Source organism: Haliotis rufescens, unplaced genomic scaffold (assembly GCF_023055435.1).
Source record: "Haliotis rufescens isolate VD_foot unplaced genomic scaffold, xgHalRufe1.0.p SCAF_61, whole genome shotgun sequence".
NCBI lineage: Eukaryota > Metazoa > Mollusca > Gastropoda > Lepetellida > Haliotidae > Haliotis > Haliotis rufescens.
In genome coordinates this window covers 595,355-616,107 of record NW_025964346.1, presented here as the reverse complement: position 1 = coordinate 616,107, position 20,753 = coordinate 595,355, and the positions used below count along the sequence as shown (strand labels likewise).

The window sequence follows — 20,753 nt, the reverse complement described above, 5'->3', positions numbered from 1 at the left end:
ATATGATCAACCTGCGGAACCCTCTATCCGATGAAGTAACTAATGCTCGCTCATTAAAAGAAATCAAATCATTAATTAATCGTTCTGATGCAATTACTAATAATTTTGACTTCAAATATTTTCATAGATCATGCCAAATTGTCCACTGTCGACTTAGGCTCGGATGCAGTGACTTAAACGCTGATAAGTTTAGACGACATGTATCAGACATACCAGACTGCACTTGTGGATATCACCTTGAAGATGCAATTCACTTTTTCTATAACTGTCAAAAAATACGATAATATCAGAAACACTGTATTTCTACACACATGGGTATGGTCTAAAAATGATACTACGTGGCAGTAGTTAAGCAGTTCTACGAACATGACTCTTCTTAAATCAGTTCACGACATCATTGTCAAAAGAAAAAGGTTTGAGTAGCTTAATTTTATGCATGTAGTAAAGGAAAACTGCATTACCTTATTTCACAGACACCACTTGCTTCAGTGTATTGGCTTCGTGTATTTCATTTGTGCATTTTGTATGTTTATGTTCATCACTCTCTTATATATATCCAGCTGTTGTTAAGTTGTTACCTGGAGAGGTATTACATAAGCAAGTTATGCTTGTTTACCGATCCAGATTTCTTTTGAAATAAAAATACGTTTAAGCCAACACAGCTAACCCTAAAACACATGATTGTAAACTATTCAAAAAGGGGCATTAATCTCTGGCTTCTTCTCGGATGTCGGACTCAAACTCAAACTCATTTATTCTTAGAATAACATGACATACAATTATCTACAATTTTTATTATGTACAATTTAACAAAAATAATAAAAATAGGATACGTGGATACTAATACAATTTACCAATTGTAGTGTACACATTGTTAAGGAATTTAAATAGGCCTTTTAGATTTCTTACACTGTTAGTGGTCATAATTTTCTTAAATGTTTGGAAACTTAAGATATTGCTTATTTAAGAGTTCATATCGCCGTTGGTGAAAAGCTTCACATTGGAATAAATAATGCAATTCATCTCCCACAGCGATAGATTCGCAGAGTGGACACTGGCTGTCTTCCCTGGGAATGTTCAGCCATCGACCTGTTTCAACTGGTAATCCTTGGTTAGAAAGTTCTGACTTTAATTTTGAGAGCAGTAGATATTTCGCAAATAAAGGTTGATTCTTCAGGTAATACGACCTTTGGATTTCCGCTTGGGCTTTCTAGCTGCCGTGAGTCAATTTGCTCGTTAACGCAACCGAGCGTGACAAGAGACTGGGCTACCAGTCTGCAAGGACAGCTAAATAAGCTTACGCATTTTTGAAAACTGATTGGTTACCCGTGATCTATGAAGATTTCAACAAAGGGCGCATGGTAATTAATTTCATCAGCCTAAACAAACAGACAAATAACGGCGAAAGCTCATCGGATGTCGTTATTTGGAAATACCCCTGATGGTTACAGTTTAATAATAAAAAAGTATCCCTGAGTGAAAGCATTTGCGGATTTCGGATTGCGTGGATGATACAATTACTACTCCCTTGTTGTCATCCACATTTACTGGTATAACCCTACACTTGTGTATTTGTCGTAATTCACTTGCTGCTCAGTTAATGACTTTATAACATGTATACTTAGTTGTAGCACCACTCAGATTATAAAGGTTCAAATTTGGTCTTTCTTGTACCTGGGGTAATTATTCAATCTAAATCCAGGTTTGAAGTGAGGTGGAATGTGAGTTATGTGATATGCACGTGGCAGCCCAGCAAGAGATGTATGGTCAGTTGCTTTACTTTTTTGTAAATCAACTGATCATTCCCAGACATCAAAGGATCAACAGGAAATACGTTGATTGATTAATTACTGTTATCTTGCACAGTGGATATGTCAAAAGTAAGTGTTTACATGTGAAGGTAGGTTTACTAGACCTAGGCAATACACTCATATCATGGCGTGAAGTACAGATGTAAAAACAACATACTTTGTTCAAAGAGTAACCGATATTACACTGACTGGTTGTTCATTGTTATCTAACACAATGTATGTTTTTAAGAACCGAGGACATTATAAAAATAGTTGTCACGTGGGCTTTCTCAGCAAACTTGGCACCTATGTGAAACAATTGAAACAAACTAAGTCATCAGTTAAGAAACAAACACGGGTTATAATATTCGATACATTTAAATAACGTTTAAAAACGATATATTTAAATATTTTAATATATTTCATATATATTCCAAATATTGTTTCCAAATAATTATTATTAAAGTATTTGATTCTCACATAGACATTTGACATCGGATAAGTATTTTTGTACAGCTGCAGACGCAATGGATATTGTTCCTTTATGTTGATATTCCCGGATACATTATAACTTTGGTAGGTTGTAATAATTATATTTGCATTTTGTTTTCATTCATTCGCTGCAGCTTTGAACAGAATCATTCTTGTTCCTTTCCGTTTGGTTGGGAAGTTTTTCGATGCGCGATAGACGTTGTTTTCGCAAGTATTTTCTTTTGTAAGCGTGTATATGTTACAGTCAATGTGTAAAATATGATTCACTCAGGCAATTTTTTAAATATCTAAATATTTCAGTCATTTTACAAATTGACTGAATAATCCATTCATTTATTTAACCGACTGACTAAAAATGATAAAGACGATCAAAAGAGCTTAAACACATCACAATATATTAATTATGCTAAGAAAAGAAGCCCAACAATACAGAACTGTACTTGGTGATGATATTAAACATAAACAAATATTTGGAATTCGTTATCATATTAACAAAGATGGACATATTTTTCAGTTAATTTGTAAAATAAACTGAATATTTAGGCGTTTAATAAATTTCCTTAGTGAAATATGTTTACATTTTGAATGTAAACATATACACACGGTAAAATAAGCAATGTTCAGATAAAATATTTACTTAGTGTTGCAAGTCAAAATAGTGTACACAAAGATCGCACAATTACCAAGCAAGTCACTTACCAAAACTGCATCACCATTACCGATGCTCCCCACAAATGTACCTACATTTCCAAAACTGTATTTCATTTTTGTTGATCAATGTCACCATACGTCCTTCTACTATCAATAAAAATGCGCTTACGAATGGCGAGCACAGGTCGCGAACAAGTCTAGATTTCTGCTATATCATCCGGGTACTCACTGGGAAAATACAGTGATGCACAGGTAACAACTACTCCCGCGGAATTGCTTTAGATCAGTGCTCCTTTGTACGTTGAAATACTATATATTGTGAATGCCAAAATGATGTATCAAGGATCAAGTAGAAGATACATTGACCGTAGCGCTGGGAGTTTATTCAACAGACCCGTGAAAATAACACTGCTGTATCTTACTATTTATTTTAGATGACGCAGTCAAAGCTCACTTCTCCTGGCGGCCATTATCGAACGGCCAGCTAAAACACAACCCCGCGCTTACGTCTACAGGTCTCTTCCTGTAGTACGGTAATTAGTATTCTCTCCCTCAAGTGTATCCTCAATGATATAACCCACCCTCATTAATTACATGCTGCTCTTTTCCAGCCTCGCGGCTATGGAGCTGAGATAAAGAGTCCAAGTCATCATAAAGTAATTAGGGTCCAATAAAAACAATGCGCCGCCAAACCTCATACGTATTATCACTGAAAGTCGTACTACAGACGGTTAATGTCAAATCACAAAAAAAGCATTTTAATTGCAATAACATGTTCCAGGACCATGTATTCTCTTAACACCATCGGATTTAGAAGCAATGGTCGTATAAAACAAGACAGATCTATTTAAACACAACAGTATTCATGTTATTCCCACAAAATCACATAAAGAAAGGAGACATTGGCAAATACATGTGTATTATCATTTTTCGTCAGGATAACAAAATTTTCTCTCCTTGTTACCACCTCCAGGTTCAGCTTAAGACGGGTCCTCCTTTGGTCAAAAGTTTGTTCCCCCTCTAATGAGTGTGTCACGCGTTGCACACGAGTGGCGGTCGGGGTGCACACCCGTGTGCAACGCGTTGCACACGGGTATCACACGCGTGACCAACCCGATGCACATTGGTTGCGTAACGCGTTGCCTATGCGTGTAAGGGGAATGGACTTCTAGGCAGTAGTGTACACGTACACAGGAAGTCGGCGCTGTCGGAGGCTCCAGGTAAATAAACATCGTGGTTTTATGACGGGAGATCAGACGAACCGTGAACCAGGGGCATGCGACGTAATTACACCTAAAGGTGGTAGAACCAGGGTATTGTCTCTTGGACTTGCTAATTGACCGTACGTATAATTGGTAAATATATTCGTTTTGACACCCGTGTTTCATGCGCATCCCGGCTCATAAGCAGAATACAGACAAATGAGGCCCCGTGATCAGCGGAGCGTGAACAACATGGATGCCGCCTTTCGGCCGTACCGAACAGTCAAGCTGCGATCTCGGAACTGAATCCAATTGCAAGCGGAGACAAGATTACATCCTTTACCCAAACATGATCGTTGCTCAGAAATGTTCAAATCTATCTTCAGTAAATCATGAAATTAATGCGAGCATGACATTTATGCGAAAAATGCGATCGTCAGTCCCTCTGATTATTTTAATATGTTTCATTTCATCATGATAATACAGTTAGTCACTTATAAGGTTACCACGTTGAAAATGGAAACGATCATTTACAAAAACAACAAAATGTATTCTCTCATCACTCAGCCTAACAGTGATATAACTGCAAATTAAACAATCAAGTACGCTAAAGTATTACACATGGTGGGTGGAGGACCAGGGGCACTTTGAGTTTGACAGGTGTCATCAACTGGTCAAGTAACATCACGGTTTGTATATTCACGTTGATTGGACAGTCTAGACTGGCGCCAACTAATCATGACGGCGTCTTCAGAACAGAACACAACTATATTTCTCTCAGGTTTAGGCTTCCGGGGATAACGGAAAATTTCGTTTAAGTGATAGCAGTTTTGTAATTCAATCTAATATACTTTCCTTGATTGATCATATGGCTGCGGTCGTAGATCCGGATGTATCTAAATATGCTCAGTATATACACAGGGTTTATTGTTATACTATTAGGATTAATAGAAACAATTGAGTATTTATACCCTTGATCATAAAGTTAGTCACTACTTTCACACTTTGATTTGTATGATTTGGGTTATGATTAAATTGTCAACAACAAAAATCAATCCGTGTATATGTGTATTATATAGTGTACCCCAATACGTAATTAAATTGTGTATAAATAAGGACACTAGGTTAATTACTGTAATTGATTATTTGATAAACATATTCACATTTAGTTGTGTGATATGTCACAGAAGTAAAGCTAATTCATAACAACTAATTGTCCCATTTATTTGGTTTCTATCTTTTATATGAAACAAATGCTATAACATGGGGTGATAAACTTCATTGGAAATAGACGTAGCATATAATTGTCCACATGAACAGTCTACTCTGTTCCAGATATGTTTATTCATTTTTTCAGCATTTAAATCGTTGCATTCCTGGCTCAATAATTCATTTGACGAAATATTGTTCCCTGTTTTGAATTACAGTCAGATAGTTCCAGAACAATTATACAATTTTCAGCCCTATGTGTTGCGCATAATTCCGAGATAATTCGCATTTCATATTCTTGTACTAACACTTATCAAAATTCATTTATACCTAGTACTATTATGTACATATGTATATTAGTTCAAATTATAATAATGAGGCCCTCTATATTCTCGAAACGGTCTTTGTTCTACGACAACCGTAAGTCGGTATGGGAAAACAAAATATTTGTTTAATTGTTCAAAGTTCAAAGTCAATGTCATATGATTATAGGCAAGGAAGATAAGAAATTAGATATAAAGAGTAGCCACTTTAAATGACAGAATTTCTTTTAGTTAAATTTGCTCATGATTTGGTCTTTTTCGTGGAACATAGTGCCAAAATACTCTTAATTATTTACTTTCATGTCATTACTAATCTCACATAAGGTCAAAAGTTGTACAACGTTTAACAGATATGATTATGACATGTTGTATCCAAATATTTCCAAACATTTCCAAACAAATCCAAACAAATCCAAGCTTGGAAATATGACCTTTCCAAATATTGGAATGGTCATATTTCCAATTGGAATGGTGGTATTTCCAAGTTTTGGATTTTTTGGAATGGATGATATTTTGTCCAGTGTTAACTGTAAATGTTGGTTGTCACTGCAGTTGGTGAGATTGTGCTTATTGCTTGTTTTTAATAGGCTTCGTTAAAATAACCAGTTTGTTTTTGCAAGTAAGTAGGCCAATTAAAAGTAATCTGTAATGCATTTGAAGTGTGTGTGCTTTATATTTTACTGTTTCACGGTTTATTGTCATTGATATGTTCACTGAGCAGAGCTGTCTAGTCTCATAGCTAAATTCATCCGAGTTGTTTTTACTGAAATTAACGGTTATATTATATAAGGCACATGATCAGAGCTCACGTATATGTTCATGGAGGTGACAAGGACAACTGATGACAGGGACGTCCCCTGATTCAATGATGGAGATCTCAAGGAGATCCTATCCTTCTCCAGCCTGGAACAGCTGGATGGAACCATCACATCTGTCACCTACTTACTTGTCTTCGTCCTGCTTCCTGATCACTAGGCCACATCCTACACCAGGCTGTTGAACAGACTGAAAGCTGACATCAACAAAGACCACATCGACCCTTGCCTCCTTGAAGATCCAGACTTTAATTTGCTGCCATTCGAGCCGTTCAGACAGAATTCCCTCAGGCTGAAGTAAAGGGATGCTCCTTCCACTTCACTCAAGCTATCTGGAGGAAGACCTTAGACCTTGTATTGACTGTTCTATACCGAGCAGACCCCCAAGTGAAGAGTTGGATCCGGAGAGCAGGTGGTTTGGCCCTTCTCCCACTAGGCATGGTTCAACAGTTGTGGCTGGACAACATACCATCTCAGTCCATATGCAACTGGTTGACAAATGATGTCATGTCAATAAAGAATACTCTTCCCTCTTTTACATGTCTATGGCGGTCGGGTGGCCTAGTGGTTAAAGCGTTCGCTCTTCACGCCAAAGACCCGGGTTCAATTCCCGACATGGATACAATGTGTGAAGCCCATTTCTGGTGCCCCCTGCTGTGATATTGCTGGAATATTTCTACAAAAGCAGCGTTAACACATACTCCCTCGTTTACACAGTTTTACATGTCTGTCACTGAAAGTCTTTCGTCATCACGGTACAAAAGTACTGACAGAAATGTTGGACAAAGTCCCTGCAGAACAAGATGATGATGGCGGGTGCGACTCTTTCGATTGTGCCGTGCTGCGTGATCAACCCACAGCTATGGATGAAGCCGATTACTCAGTGACTCGGGATGAAGAAACATCAAAGATAAGACTCATTAGGTCAGATAGGACTCCACTCAAGTATGACTGTTCAGACCAGAACATCAACATAAGGTCATGTTGTACACACGTACACATACAAGTGTATGATTTATCCATTGTTTTAGGGGTTGGGAAGAAGACACAAAATATTTCGTGAACACCACTTCCTAGCTTGTCGTCCCAACCACAGCCAAAAAAGTGTAGGTTTCTGTTCTCCGGAAATCTTCCGGGTACCTAACCACTTTGGATCCGGCCCGCATACCTTACAAAAAAATGTCAAAATTTTGGGGGTGCATTTTGTTCAATTAAGTGTAAAACACATACAATTATTTCTGAAAATTACCAAGAAAATTGAAGGTTGCTGAAGGTATCTTGAAGTTTTCCGGATGCAATTTTTCTTCATGTCTTGTTTCTGGTGAATAGCGTTAGTCTGTGCATATCAGATAGCTTTAGTAATATTCATTGTTATATTAGTTGTAAATATCCTCCTAAAACTGAGATCTATGGACATGCATTTTTCAATTTCATACATTGTTCTTTTCAAATATTAAGCGTATTTAACGAACAAACATCAGTTCTCGTAAAATGATATCCTTAAATGTCATGTTCGGACTTCTAGTTTGTACTGAGAAAAAAGTTAAAAGTCATCGACAATGTGCTCATTTGGTCCTTTGGTCCTTGTGAGAAGACAATAAGATTATTTGTATCGGCACACGTACTTGTTATATCAAAACATACTACGTCATTAAAGTTTGCCCCACCCTAGTTTCATCGTACTCAGTTACTGTGAATTCTTTTACTGAAAGAGATTGAAAGTTTAACACTGTGAGTTGTGTGAGACTATTTCCCACGGGCATTTTGTGAGCCCTAACAACTGCACTGGATAGTCGTGCAACTGCAATGCATAATTGACCAGCTCAGCAGAATAATAATTGGTCAGCTGGCGTACTTATATAAGCAGTATAATTGCTGTCATAGCAAATGTCAAGTACTTATATAAACATCAAACTTGGTGACATAGCGACTGTCAAGTTGATCATAAGTGACTAGCTCAGCAGAATGATGATCGGGCAGCTGCCTTTAAAAGCAGCAGGTTGTGTTAACAATGGAGAACCGGCAAACCATCGGAGGAGCGCAGTCACAGTAGTAGAGAGGAAAACCAGGGACAAGGATAGACCAGAACTGACCAGCCAGTCCAGCCCTCAGCTGCCCAAGTGTCAACGTGACTTCCTCGTCTTCCTATGTTCGACTCTATAACTACTCGTCCGGTTCTGTAGTTCTACTGAGTTTTTAAAAAAACAAAAACATTCTTTGCCACCACCACGACTTGTCGTTCTAACTGCTCGGAGGTGTCAGTTGTAACCGCTGCTCATATATGTGTATTCAAATAATATAACAACTGCATGCTTAATACAAATGTCACCAGAAATAAGCAGTTTAGTTACGAGTTCTGGAGAATTATGTATAAAGATTTTAGCTATCAAAAATAATTGTTGCCACATGTACTTACACATAGAAGGCAGCCAAATCACAAATCAAGATTATGTGTGTGTCTTGTTAGATGCCAAACATTTAATATATATATTTTTTCCATGTTGATGAGTTGAAACAATCCTTAAATCTCTTAAAAACATTCCCAGCAACATATGCTTGTTATACTAGCCAAATTAATAGATCAGGTAGTTAGTAGGCTCGTTGATCGCACCCAATCATACCACAGTGATGTGGGATAGTGTCCATCACAGTTATCATCGGTTTGTCTGGATTGAGTTCATAACATTAATCACTGGTTTGTCTGGTCGAGATTTGAGAGGTGATTATTTACAATCCTTGTCATAAAGTCAAATTATTGCTGGATGCGGTGTTAAATGAGTGAGTTGGGTTTCACACTGCTTTGAACAGTATTCGAGTTATATCACAGCCTGTCAGCTTGATGTGGGAAGAACGCCCAGAGTGATGCAGGTATTTCATGAAAACCACGAGCATGATTATAACGCTGACAAAACTAGAAACATAATCGGTGCGAACCTGGATTTGAACCCATGACCATAGGTTTCTGCCAAATCAAAGAGATGCAACTGTACACATCAATTTGTGGTGCCTTAGATAAAAGGGGCACAAACTGAAGAAATATTTGCAAAATAGCCATATGCACCAAACAGAATCATTTCTGAATATTTATCACTCACTGTTGCACTTCTCTTGTTACTCATTGCTTCTCTTCTATGGTCTTCTTTCTTTCCACTGATGCGGCGCAGATGACCGTCTCTTTTATTCATCCAGACATTCTACAAACATAAGTAGCATTCACATCACAGAAATGTCCAAACTGTATATGTTGTACATTTGATTCAAATGAAAAGTCCCCAGTCCTGATTCCCGACTTAGAATTGCCCTTATTAAAATATTTCATGCAGAAACATTCAGAGATAACATTTATCCCCATAATTAATAAATGTCAAAACAATATTTTGACAACGCAGACGGGGTCATTCAACACATACATTACATAGGGAATCACTTCGACGATGCAGAAACATTCTTACAAAGGTAAATTTTCTTGAAATGCAGATTAATGCAATGCAGTATTTACTTTTAGTTCTAGGTTGTTTGTTTGGCTTTTCCATGGCACTGTTTTGACAGAGATCTAACCTTACTATGACAATATGTTCAGAAAGGATATGGATAAGATGATACTTTATTATTCTCAAGGAAATTTAGGTTACCTTGTGAAAGCACAGAAAAACAAGTAACAGATTCATGATTTAAGTTTAAATATTGCTGAAATATTGCTAAAAGAGGCGTAAAACCTCACTCACTCACTGACTCACAATATAATACGCTTGTTTGTGCCACAACACAATAGCAATCTAACCTGGAGTTCGTTTAACAGTTGCCCAAATAAGTCTGGAGCACAATCGAAGTTAATTCAACTTTGCATCGTTTAAAATTTACAATTGGCCCGAAAACTTCGAAAATGTGAAAAATGGATACATTAAAAAAATATTATCATATATGTTGCATATGATCAACTGCTTGAAAAACACATTCGTGATAAGTGATGTCTGCAAGGCAAGTTCTTTGAACAATGAAATTATAGCCAATACTGCATGATAGTACAAACATTATATATGGACAATTTGGATATCAAAGAGGTAATGTGTGAGGTATCTGAAGCTACTAGCGGTAATTAGTGTGTTCTGAGATGAAAAAAATATATATACAGATAACAAGATAACCTTTTCCACGCTCCATTGACGGTGATATTAAACACAATTACCGTCAGTGTAGGGAGAGCGAAGCTTTGGAGATAATTGGTGTATTCTGAGGTAATAACACAAGGTCACAATATCATATTTACAGAGATAGTGGATCATATCTGTCTCAGGCCAGATTCATTTTGTTCTGCCTGTATTGTATTTTCTGACGTCTGTGTTTTGAAGTCGGTATATTATATTTGAAAGGGAAGACGATATAGGGATAAGGACTGGCTATGTACTTTGGTGTGCTAACTGTATTGGGCTTGCTGTGCTTCAAGGTAAGTGTGCTACAGAGGTTTTTGTCCTCATTTCACTAGGTCTCGAATGTCTCTCAATCTTTCTGTTATTTAATTGTCTGAACATACGGATAATTGCATCTCTTCATGTCGATTCCTTGATCTACTTATTGCCCTCACTCACTCACTCACTCACTCACTCACTCACTCACTCACTCACTCACGCACGCACTGGCTCACTCACTCACTAACCCCCCACCAACGCACGCACGCACGCACGCACTCACTCACTCACTCACTCACTCACTCACTCACATCAACTGTGTAACACTGTTATTCTATGCGACCGGGTGTTATCAGCTGACTTTCACTGTCTGCTTCAGTTCAGAGTATAGGCGGGTGTGAACAATCACGCAGAAAGACATTTCACAAATGAACTTGTACGTCATTCCATAGACGTCACATAAATAATGGTGTGTGGTATTCCATATTCCATTTGAAAAACCAAAACAATTCAAACTGTTACGTATGTTTTTTTTATTCTCCAAAAATCAAGGTTATAAACACACAATGATAATAAAGTAAACTATTCAGCAAATGTTGTTTCTGTGAGAGGAAGAAGGATGTACGTTTTAGTGGCTGCTGTAGTTCTTGGTTCAGGTCATACAAGTAGTCGGGTATGGACACCCACGCATTAAGACAAGTTGAACTTTATCTTGTACTTTAAGTTGTAGTATTATTCCACTTAGACATTCAGACGCATCGAATGTAAACATCAAATAAAAGGAACAAAACCCGTCACATATTCGGGGCGGTGGGGTAGCCGGGTGGTTAAGGCTTCGGCTCGTCAAACCCCGGGTTCGATTCCCCACATGGGTACAATGTGTGAAGCCCATTTTCCGGTTTTGCTTGAACATTGCTGAAAGCGGCGTAAAACCATACTCACTCGCTCCTTTCCATATTCATAAGAAATCTCTGCTAAAAGCGCGTCGATTGTTTGATTCCGACTATAGCATGAGCATGTGGCTTTTTCATTTTGTCGCTATGATGGACATCAGACAGCATTCCGCCATGACAGGTCCGGCAAACTCCGCGATAGAAGGCTAATTACTCTGGCCGGCGGACTGACCGATTTCCGCAAAAGGCGATCACTGATACTGGAAAAAATATGGAGTGGGGTGGGGGGTGGGGGGCAAGTGTTTTGCCCCCTACCCCATTTATCATGACCCACCTCATACATGTAACAGTTGTTTTCATTGACCCAACTATCATAAATGACCAGTACCATCTATAAGGTTTGTTTGTTTAACAAAACGGACTGTGTCATGTTTCCTAACACACCCTAATTAGCCACGCCGTGCTTCAACTGTACAGACATGGCTCGGGTATATTGTTATAGCTCCTGATGGTGTCATGGTTGACAACGGCCCATAGCACAACAAGTAGCAGTAACACAGAAACACAAGTTTAACGTAGGACTATCAACGAGTACTTGGGAGGTGAAAAGGTATTTTCCTTTGCGATCGGGATTTGAACGTCATTTGTAGTGCGCGAAGGCATAAAAGGTGAAGAGAATGTTACCACGAATACTCTGCATAAACATTAAGACAGCTTCCCGATAAATCGCAAAAAAAATTGACGAATAAAACGTGGTATATTTCATGATAAAACGTTGTTCTGTCATTTCTGGAGATTCGAACATACGCTCGCAACATGATGACGTCGCATATTGGAGGACGTCAATGTTTTAAGGAATGTGTCTAGTTGTTCCCCAGGATGTAGCTGGGCTACACAGGTAATGTCAATGGTCGCACGATCGCGTCCTAAAGTGGGCGAGATAAGACAATCGGTTTGGGAGAAACGGTACAGATAATCGACGTCACAGTTCTGAGAATATCTGGTAAATACCAAACTTCACTCCCATGATCAAACTGTGTCCAAGGAGTCATCATTATTTAAACAGGGGTAAATATTTTCAAAACTGGTACATCTTTTTAACGTCTTAGGTTCGTGGTCGTTGGTTATCGTACAATGAAACACTACAGGTAGAATAATCCCCCACCTATTGGAAGATTATATATAGATCTGATATTATTTAGACCATAGTCCTTTCAACAAACCATAGTGCACTGGAGTTATGCAAATGATGTAATTTTCCTTTAAGCTTTTATGTTTTGAACATCTCTATAGAGGTTGTAGATAATGTTGATATTTGATATACAAACTAAACGACTCGTGGTCGGTGGTTATCTCACAATAAAACAATACAGGGAGAATAAACCACTACGAGAGAGAGAGAGAGAGAGAGAGAGAGAGAGAGAGAGAGAGAGAGAGAGAGAGAGAGAGATTTTTTTATTTAGACCATATTCTTTTCAACAAAACATTGCGCACTGGATGTAGAGTTTAGAATACAATATTAACAAAATACATACATTGTACCTCTTCTCTGTACACAGACAGGCATTTACAGTCAACCTCGTTTCACATGCAGCACGTTTGCTAGTTTGTTTCTTTGTTCGTTTGTTTGTTTGTTGTTTGCTGAAAGAGTAGATAATGGAACCCAGGTTAGAATAAATCTTCAGCAACCCATGCTTGCCGTTGTTGATGCATGTCACCCTATCCCTATTGCGTAGATCGATGCTCATGATGTCAATCACTTGATTGTCTGATAAACACTCAGTTATTTACAGACCGCTGCCATGTAGCTGGACTATTGCTCAGTGCAGCAATAAACAACAAAACCAAACAAAAGATAATGGAACACAAGAAGCAGAGTAACACAAGCGAATTATGAGACATATCCATAAATTCTAAGGCTATATAATGTTATATACTAGCATTTACCGAATAGGACCTATAGTTTACGTACTAGCATGTATATAATACTAGCTTACACACCAATAAATAAACACACATGACTACCATGAGTAAACGTGGTAAGAAATTCCGCTGCAGTGGGCAAGTTTGTTTGTTTGTTTGTTTGTTGTTTAACGCCGCACTCAGCAATAAACCTGCTATATGACGGCGGTCTGTAAAGAATCGAGACTGGACCAGACAATCCAGTGATTGACATCATACGCATCGATCCACGCAATTGGGATCGACGACATGCATCAACCAAATCAGCCAGCTTGACCACCCGATCCTCTTAGTCGCCTCTTACCACAAGCATAGTCGCCTTTTCTGGCTAGAACGGGTTGCTTAAGACCTCTTCACGGGGGAAAGACAAGCAGGGATTGCTAAAGACCTACCGGATCTTCATGGGGTAAGACAAGCATGGGTTCCTGAAGACCTAATCTACCCCGGATCTTCACGGGGGAAAGACAAGCATGGGATGCTGAAGACCTACTCCACCCCGAATATTCACGGCGGAAGACAAGTATGGGTTGCTGAAACCCAATCTACCCCAGACCTTCACGGGGGGAAGATAAGCATGGGGTGCTGAAGACCTATGCTACTCCGGACCTTCACGGGGGGAAGATAAGCATGGGGTGCTGAAGACCTATGCTACTCCGGATCTTCACGGGGGGAAGATAAGCATGGGTTGCTGAAGCCCTATTCTACCCCGGATCTTCAAATCTTGAAATAACAAAAAAATAGAGCTGGAAAATGAACAGGAGGCTTTGAAGTTACAAACCAATTATTACCAAAATAGTTAGTCGAAATCAGGAATTGCATCGGTCATCATTTTTGTCACTGATGCGTCAAATTTTGAAATGTCCCCCACATGTCTATCTAAACCGTTTGAAACCGAGGCCCTAAATGTAGCCTTGCTTTAACAACGTTTGAGCTAGCGTTATATGACGCTGTTTGAAATGATGATAGAAAGAGCATGCTCGATTGTACCTAGACACCAAAGGTTGGGCCTGCTGGAGTATTGCTCGACATAAAGGGAAAGTTGACTGTTGAAAAGTTGAAGTCATCCACCCCTCTTGTCTCGTGGAGTGTGTTTAGTCACTCTGAATCTTCACGAATAGATCTAAATATGAAAACTATGAGGCGACCTCACTGGTCTCCTTAAGTGCCAGTTCAGGTGGGTAAATCTGTGGAAGGAAATTGGCTTTTTTACCGTAATTAAAAAAATCAGACCACCAATACACCAGAAACTAAATCTTCTTGGCCAAAACACCCTTTTTTGACTTTGCCCAACCGAGCAGGAATTCTGATTCCTATGCATATTGATTAACCAATCAGTCTCGAATGTCTGTCGAAACAGTTTCCATTGGGCCGAAAAAAAAAGTGAGTGAGTATGATTTTACGCCGCTTTTAGCAATATTCAAGCCATATCACGGCGGGGGACACCAGAAATGGGCTTCACACATTGTACCCATGTCGGGACTCGGACCCGGGTCTTCGGCGTGAGGAGCGAACGCTTTAACCACTAGGCTACCCGACCGTCCCGAAGAAATAAGTAGCAGTGACGATTGTAAAAATGGATCGCAAAACAATAAGCCATGACGCCAGGTGTTCGAGAAAAGGCTAACCGTGTTAAGTACATCTGGTAGCACCCACCGTTCATACATGTTGCACGAAGAAACAGATCAACAAGAAGGGAGCACAGTGGCTTCCTATGGCACTTTTTGCCTAAATGTCTTTTCCCAAATTTTCATGAAGATGTTACCAATGATGGAAACTAGCATTTCAAATGTTGTTTTCTCTGTCAAGTTCAGGTGACATTTGCTTTCATTTTGATTGCCCTGAACCTTTCAAAATAGAGCTGTAACTACAAAACATATACACTTGGCGTGTATCGATATCTAATCACTATTTACCTTCGAATAAATAAACTGCCCATGAATGAGGCACATGACATATATACTTGCCTCGTAATATCAAAGTATAATCAGCATTCTTATCTATGCTTATTGGACGGCAGATATTATTTGTTATAGAAAACATAGGTATACATTACAATGCCCCAACACCATGCCAGAGCTTTTAAAAAGGAATTTGTTTGTTTTGTCGGGTTGTTTTTTTTGCTGCTTAAAGCCGCTCTCAGCTGTATGACGGCGCCCTGTAAATAGTCGAGTCTGGGACGGACAATCTAATGATTGACATCATGAGCGTCGATCTACGCAACTGGGACAGCGTGTCATATTTTATAAGACAAACTTGATCTGTGCATGATCTAATTACTCGCGAATGACTGGTCTTTGTCTATACACAGGGACACACGATGAAGCTGACCTGGCTGATGCTAGCAGTGTGTGTGGCGCGGGGGACGTTCTACTTGGTAAGTAACACAGTGTGTGTGGCGCGGGGGACGTTCTACTCGGTAAGTAACACAGTGTGTGTGGCGCGGGGGACGTTCTACTCGGTAAGTAACACAGTGTGTGTGGCGTGGGGGACGTTCTACTCGGTAAGTAACACAGTGTGTGTGGCGTGGGGGACGTTCTACTCGGTAAGTAACACAGTGTGTGTAGCGTGGGGGACGTTCTACTCGGTAAGTAACACAGTGTGTGTGTCTCGGGGGACGTTCTACTCGGTAAGTAACACAGTGTGTGTGGCGCGGGGGACGTTCTTCTCGGTAAGTAACACAGTGCGTGTGGCGCGGGGGACGTTCTACTCGGTAAGTAACACAGTGTGTGTGGCGTGGGGGACGTTCTACTCGGTAAGTAACACAGTGTGTGTGGCTCGGGGGACGTTCTACTCGGTAAGTAACACAGTGTGTGTGGCGTGGGGGACGTTCTACTCGGTAAGTGACACAGTGTGTGTGGCTCGGGGGACGTTCTACTCGGTAAGTAACACAGTGTGTGTGGCGTGGGGGACGTTCTACTCGGTAAGTAACACTGTGTGTGTGGCTCGGGGGACGTTCTACTCGGTAAGTAACACAGTGTGTGTGGCGTGGGGGACGTTCCACTCGGTAAGTAACACTGTGTGTGTGGCGTGGAGGACGTTCTACTCGGTAAGTAACACAGTGTGTGTGGCTCGGGTGACGTTCTACTCGGTAAGTAACACAGTGTGTGTGGCTCGGGGGACGTTCTACTCGGTAAGTAACACAGTGTGTGTGTCTCGGGGGACGTTCTACTCGGTAAGTAACACAGTGTGTGTGACATGGGGGACGTTCTACTCGGTAAGTAACACAGTGTGTGTGGCTCGGCTGACGTTCTACTCGATAAGTAACACAGTGTGTGTGGCGCGGGGGACGTTCTACTCGGTAAGTAACACAGCTTGTGTGTTGCGCGGGGGACGTTCTACTCGGTAAGTAACACAGCTTGTGTGTTGCGCGGGGGACGTTCTACTCGGTAAGTAACACAGTGTGTGTGGCTCGGGGGACGTTCTACTCGGTAAGTAACACAGTGTGTGTGGCGCGGGGGACGTTCTACTCGATAAGTAACACAGTGTGTGTGGCTCGGGGGACGTTCTACTCGGTAAGTAACACAGCTTGTGTGTTGCGCGGGGGACGTTCTACTCGGTAAGTAACACAGCTTGTGTGTTGCGCGGGGGACGTTCTACTCGGTAAGTAACACAGTGTGTGTGGCTCGGGGGACGTTCTACTCGGTAAGTAACACAGTGTGTGTGGCGCGGGGGACGTTCTACTCGATAAGTAACACAGTGTGTGTGGCTCGGGGGACGTTCTACTCGGTAAGAAACACAGAGTATGTGGCGTGGGGGACGCTCTACTCGGTAAGTAACACAGTGTGTGTGGCTCGGGTGACGTTCTACTCGGTAAGTAACACAGTGTGTGTGGCGCGGGGGGGCGTTCTACTCGCAAAGTAACACAGTGTGTGTGGCTCGGGGGACGTTCTACTCGGTAAGTAACACAGTGTGTGTGGCGCGGGGGACGTTCTACTCGGTAAGTAACACAGTGTGTGTGGCTCGGGGGACGTTCTACTCGGTAAGTAACACAGTGTGTGTGGCGCGGGGGCGTTCTACTCGGTAAGTAACACAGTGTGTGTGGCTCGGGGGACATTCTACTCGGTAAGTAACACAGTGTGTGTGGCTCGGGGGACGTTCCACTCGGTAAGTAACACAGTGTGTGTGGCACGGGGGACGTTCTACTCGGTAAGTAACACAGTGTGTGGCGCGGGGGACGTTCTACTCGGTAAGTAACACAGTGTGTGTGGCGCGGGGGACGTTCTACTCGGTAAGTAACACAGTGTGTGTGGCTTGGGGGACGTTCCACTCGGTAAGTAACACTGTGTGTGTGGCTCGGGGGACGTACTACTCGGTAAGTAACACAGTGTGTGTGGCTCGGGGGACGTTCTACTCGGTAAGTAACACAGTGTGTGTGGCACGGGGGACGTTCTACTCGGTAAGTAACACAGTGTGTGTGGCGCGGGGGACGTTCTGCTCGGTAAGTAACACAGTCCGTGTGGCGCGGGGGACGTTCTACTCGGTAAGTAACACTGTGTGTGTGGCGTGGGGGACGTTCTACTCGGTAAGTAACACAGTGTGTGTGGCACGGGGGACGTTCTACTCGGTAAGTAACACAGTGTGTGTGGCGCGGGGGACGTTCTACTCGGTAAGTAACACAGTGCGTGTGGCGCGGGGGACGTTCTACTCGGTAAGTAACACAGTGTGTGTGGCTCGGGGGACGTTCTACTCGGTAAGTAACACAGTGTGTGTGGCTCGGGGGACGTTCTACTCGGTAAGTAACACAGTGTGTGTGGCGTGGGGGACGTTCTACTCGGTAAGTAACACAGTGTGTGTGGCACGGGGGACGTTCTACTCGGTAAGTAACACAGCTTGTGTGGCGCGGGGGTCGTTCTACTCGGTAAGTAACACAGTGTGTGTGGCGTGGGGGATGTACTACTCGGTAAGTAACACAGTGTGTGTGGCGTGGGGGACGTTCTACTCGGTAAGTAACACAGTGTGTGTGGCGCGGGGGACGTTCTACTCGGTAAGTAACACAGTGTGTGTGGCGCGGGGGACGTTCTACTCGGTAAGTAACACAGTGTGTGTGGCGTGGGGGACGTTCTACTCGGTAAGTAACACAGTGTGTGTAGCGTGGGGGACGTTCTACTCGGTAAGTAACACAGTGTGTGTGGCGCGGGGGACGTTCTACTCGGTAAGTAACACAGTGTGTGTGGCGCGGGGGACGTTCTACTCGGTAAGTAACACAGTGCGTGTGGCGCGGGGGACGTTCTACTCGGTAAGTAACACAGTGTGTGTGGCGTGGGGGACGTTCTACTCGGTAAGTAACACAGTGTGTGTGGCTCGGGGGACGTTCTACTCGGTAAGTAACACAGTGTGTGTGGCGTGGGGGACGTTCCACTCCGTAAGTAACACAGTGTGTGTGGCGTGGGGACGTTCTACTCGGTAAGTAACACAGTGTGTGTGGCTCGGGGGACGTTCTACTCGGTAAGTAACACAGTGTGTGTGGCGTGGGGGACGTTCTACTCGGTAAGTAACACAGTGTGTGTGGCACGGGGGACGTTCTACTCGGTAAGTAACACAGTATGTGTGGCGTGGGGGACGTTCTACTTGGTAAGTAACACAGTGTGTGTGGCGTGGGGGACGTTCTACTCGGTAAGTAACACAGTGTGTGTAGCGTGGGGGACGTTCTACTCGGTAAGTAACACAGTGTGTGTGGCGCGGGGGACGTTCTACTCGGTAAGTAACACAGTGTGTGTGGCGCGGGGGACGTTCTACTCGGTAAGTAACACAGTGCGTGTGGCGCGGGGGACGTTCTACTCGGTAAGTAACACAGTGTGTGTGGCGTGGGGGACGTTCTACTCGGTAAGTAACACAGTGTGTGTGTCTCGGGGGACGTTCTACTCGGTAAGTAACACAGTGTGTGTGGCGCGGGGGGTGTTCTGCTCGGTAAGTAACACAGTGTGTGTGACGTGGGGGACGTTCTACTCGGTAAGTAACACAGTGTGTGTGGCTCGGCTGACGTTCTACTCGGTAAGTAACACAGTGTGTGTGGCGCGGGGGACGTTCTACTCGGTAAGTAACACAGCTTGTGTGTTGCGCGGGGGACGTTCTACTCGGTAAGTAACACAGCTTGTGTGTTGCGCGGGGGACGTTCTACTCGGTAAGTAACACAGTGTGTGTGGCTCGGGGGACGTTCTACTCGGTAAGTAACACAGTGTGTGTGGCGCGGGGGACGTTCTACTCGGTAAGTAACACAGTGTGTGTGGCGCGGGGGACGTTCTACTCGGTAAGAAACACAGAGTATGTGGCGTGGGGGACGCTCTACTCGGTAAGTAACACAGTGTGTGTGGCGCGGGGGACGTTCTACTCGGTAAGTAACACAGTGTGTGTGGCGTGGGGGACGTTCTACTCGGTAAGTAACACAGTGTGTGTGGCTCGGGGGATCTTCTACTCGGTAAGTAACACAGTGTGTGTGGCGCGGGGGACGTTCTACTCGGTAAGTAACACAGTGTGTGTGGCTCGGCTGACGTTCTACTCGGTAAGTAACACAGTGTGTGTGGCGCGGGGGGCGTTCTGCTCGGTAAGTAACACAGTGTGTGTGGCGCGGGGGACGTTCTACTCTGTAAGTAACACAGTGTGTGTGGCGCGGGGGGCGTTCTACTCGGTAAGTAACACAGTGTGTGTGGCTCGGGGGACGTTCTACTCGGTAAGTAACACAGTGTTTGTGGCGCGGGGGACGTTCTACTCGGTAAGTAACACAGTGTGTGTGGCTCGGGGGACGTTCTACTCGGTAAGCAACACAGTGTGCGTGGCGCGGGGGCGTTCTACTCGGTAAGTAACACAGTGTGTGTGGCTCGGGGGACATTCTACTCGGTAAGTAATACAGTGTGTGTGGCTCGGGGGACGTTCCACTCGGTAAGTAACACAGTGTGTGTGGCACGGGGGACGTTCTACTCGGTAAGTAACACAGTGTGTGTGGCGCGGGGGACGTTCTACTCGGTAAGTAACACAGTGTGTGTGGCGCGGGGGACGTTCTACTCGGTAAGTAA

General features: G+C 42.6%; 1 protein-coding gene across 1 annotated transcript in view; it reads left to right on the top strand.

The window, feature by feature from the left end:
- Positions 1 to 10,768: 10,768 nt before the first annotated feature.
- The window catches only part of LOC124119955, a 64,541-nt gene continuing 54,556 nt past the window's right edge, over positions 10,769 to 20,753 (top strand). The window contains exons 1-2 of the mRNA XM_048386843.1: positions 10,769 to 10,926; positions 16,052 to 16,117. Coding sequence (XP_048242800.1) covers positions 10,882 to 10,926; positions 16,052 to 16,117 — 111 coding nt within the window. The 5' untranslated portion in view covers positions 10,769 to 10,881. The remainder of the gene's footprint in view (positions 10,927 to 16,051; positions 16,118 to 20,753) is intronic.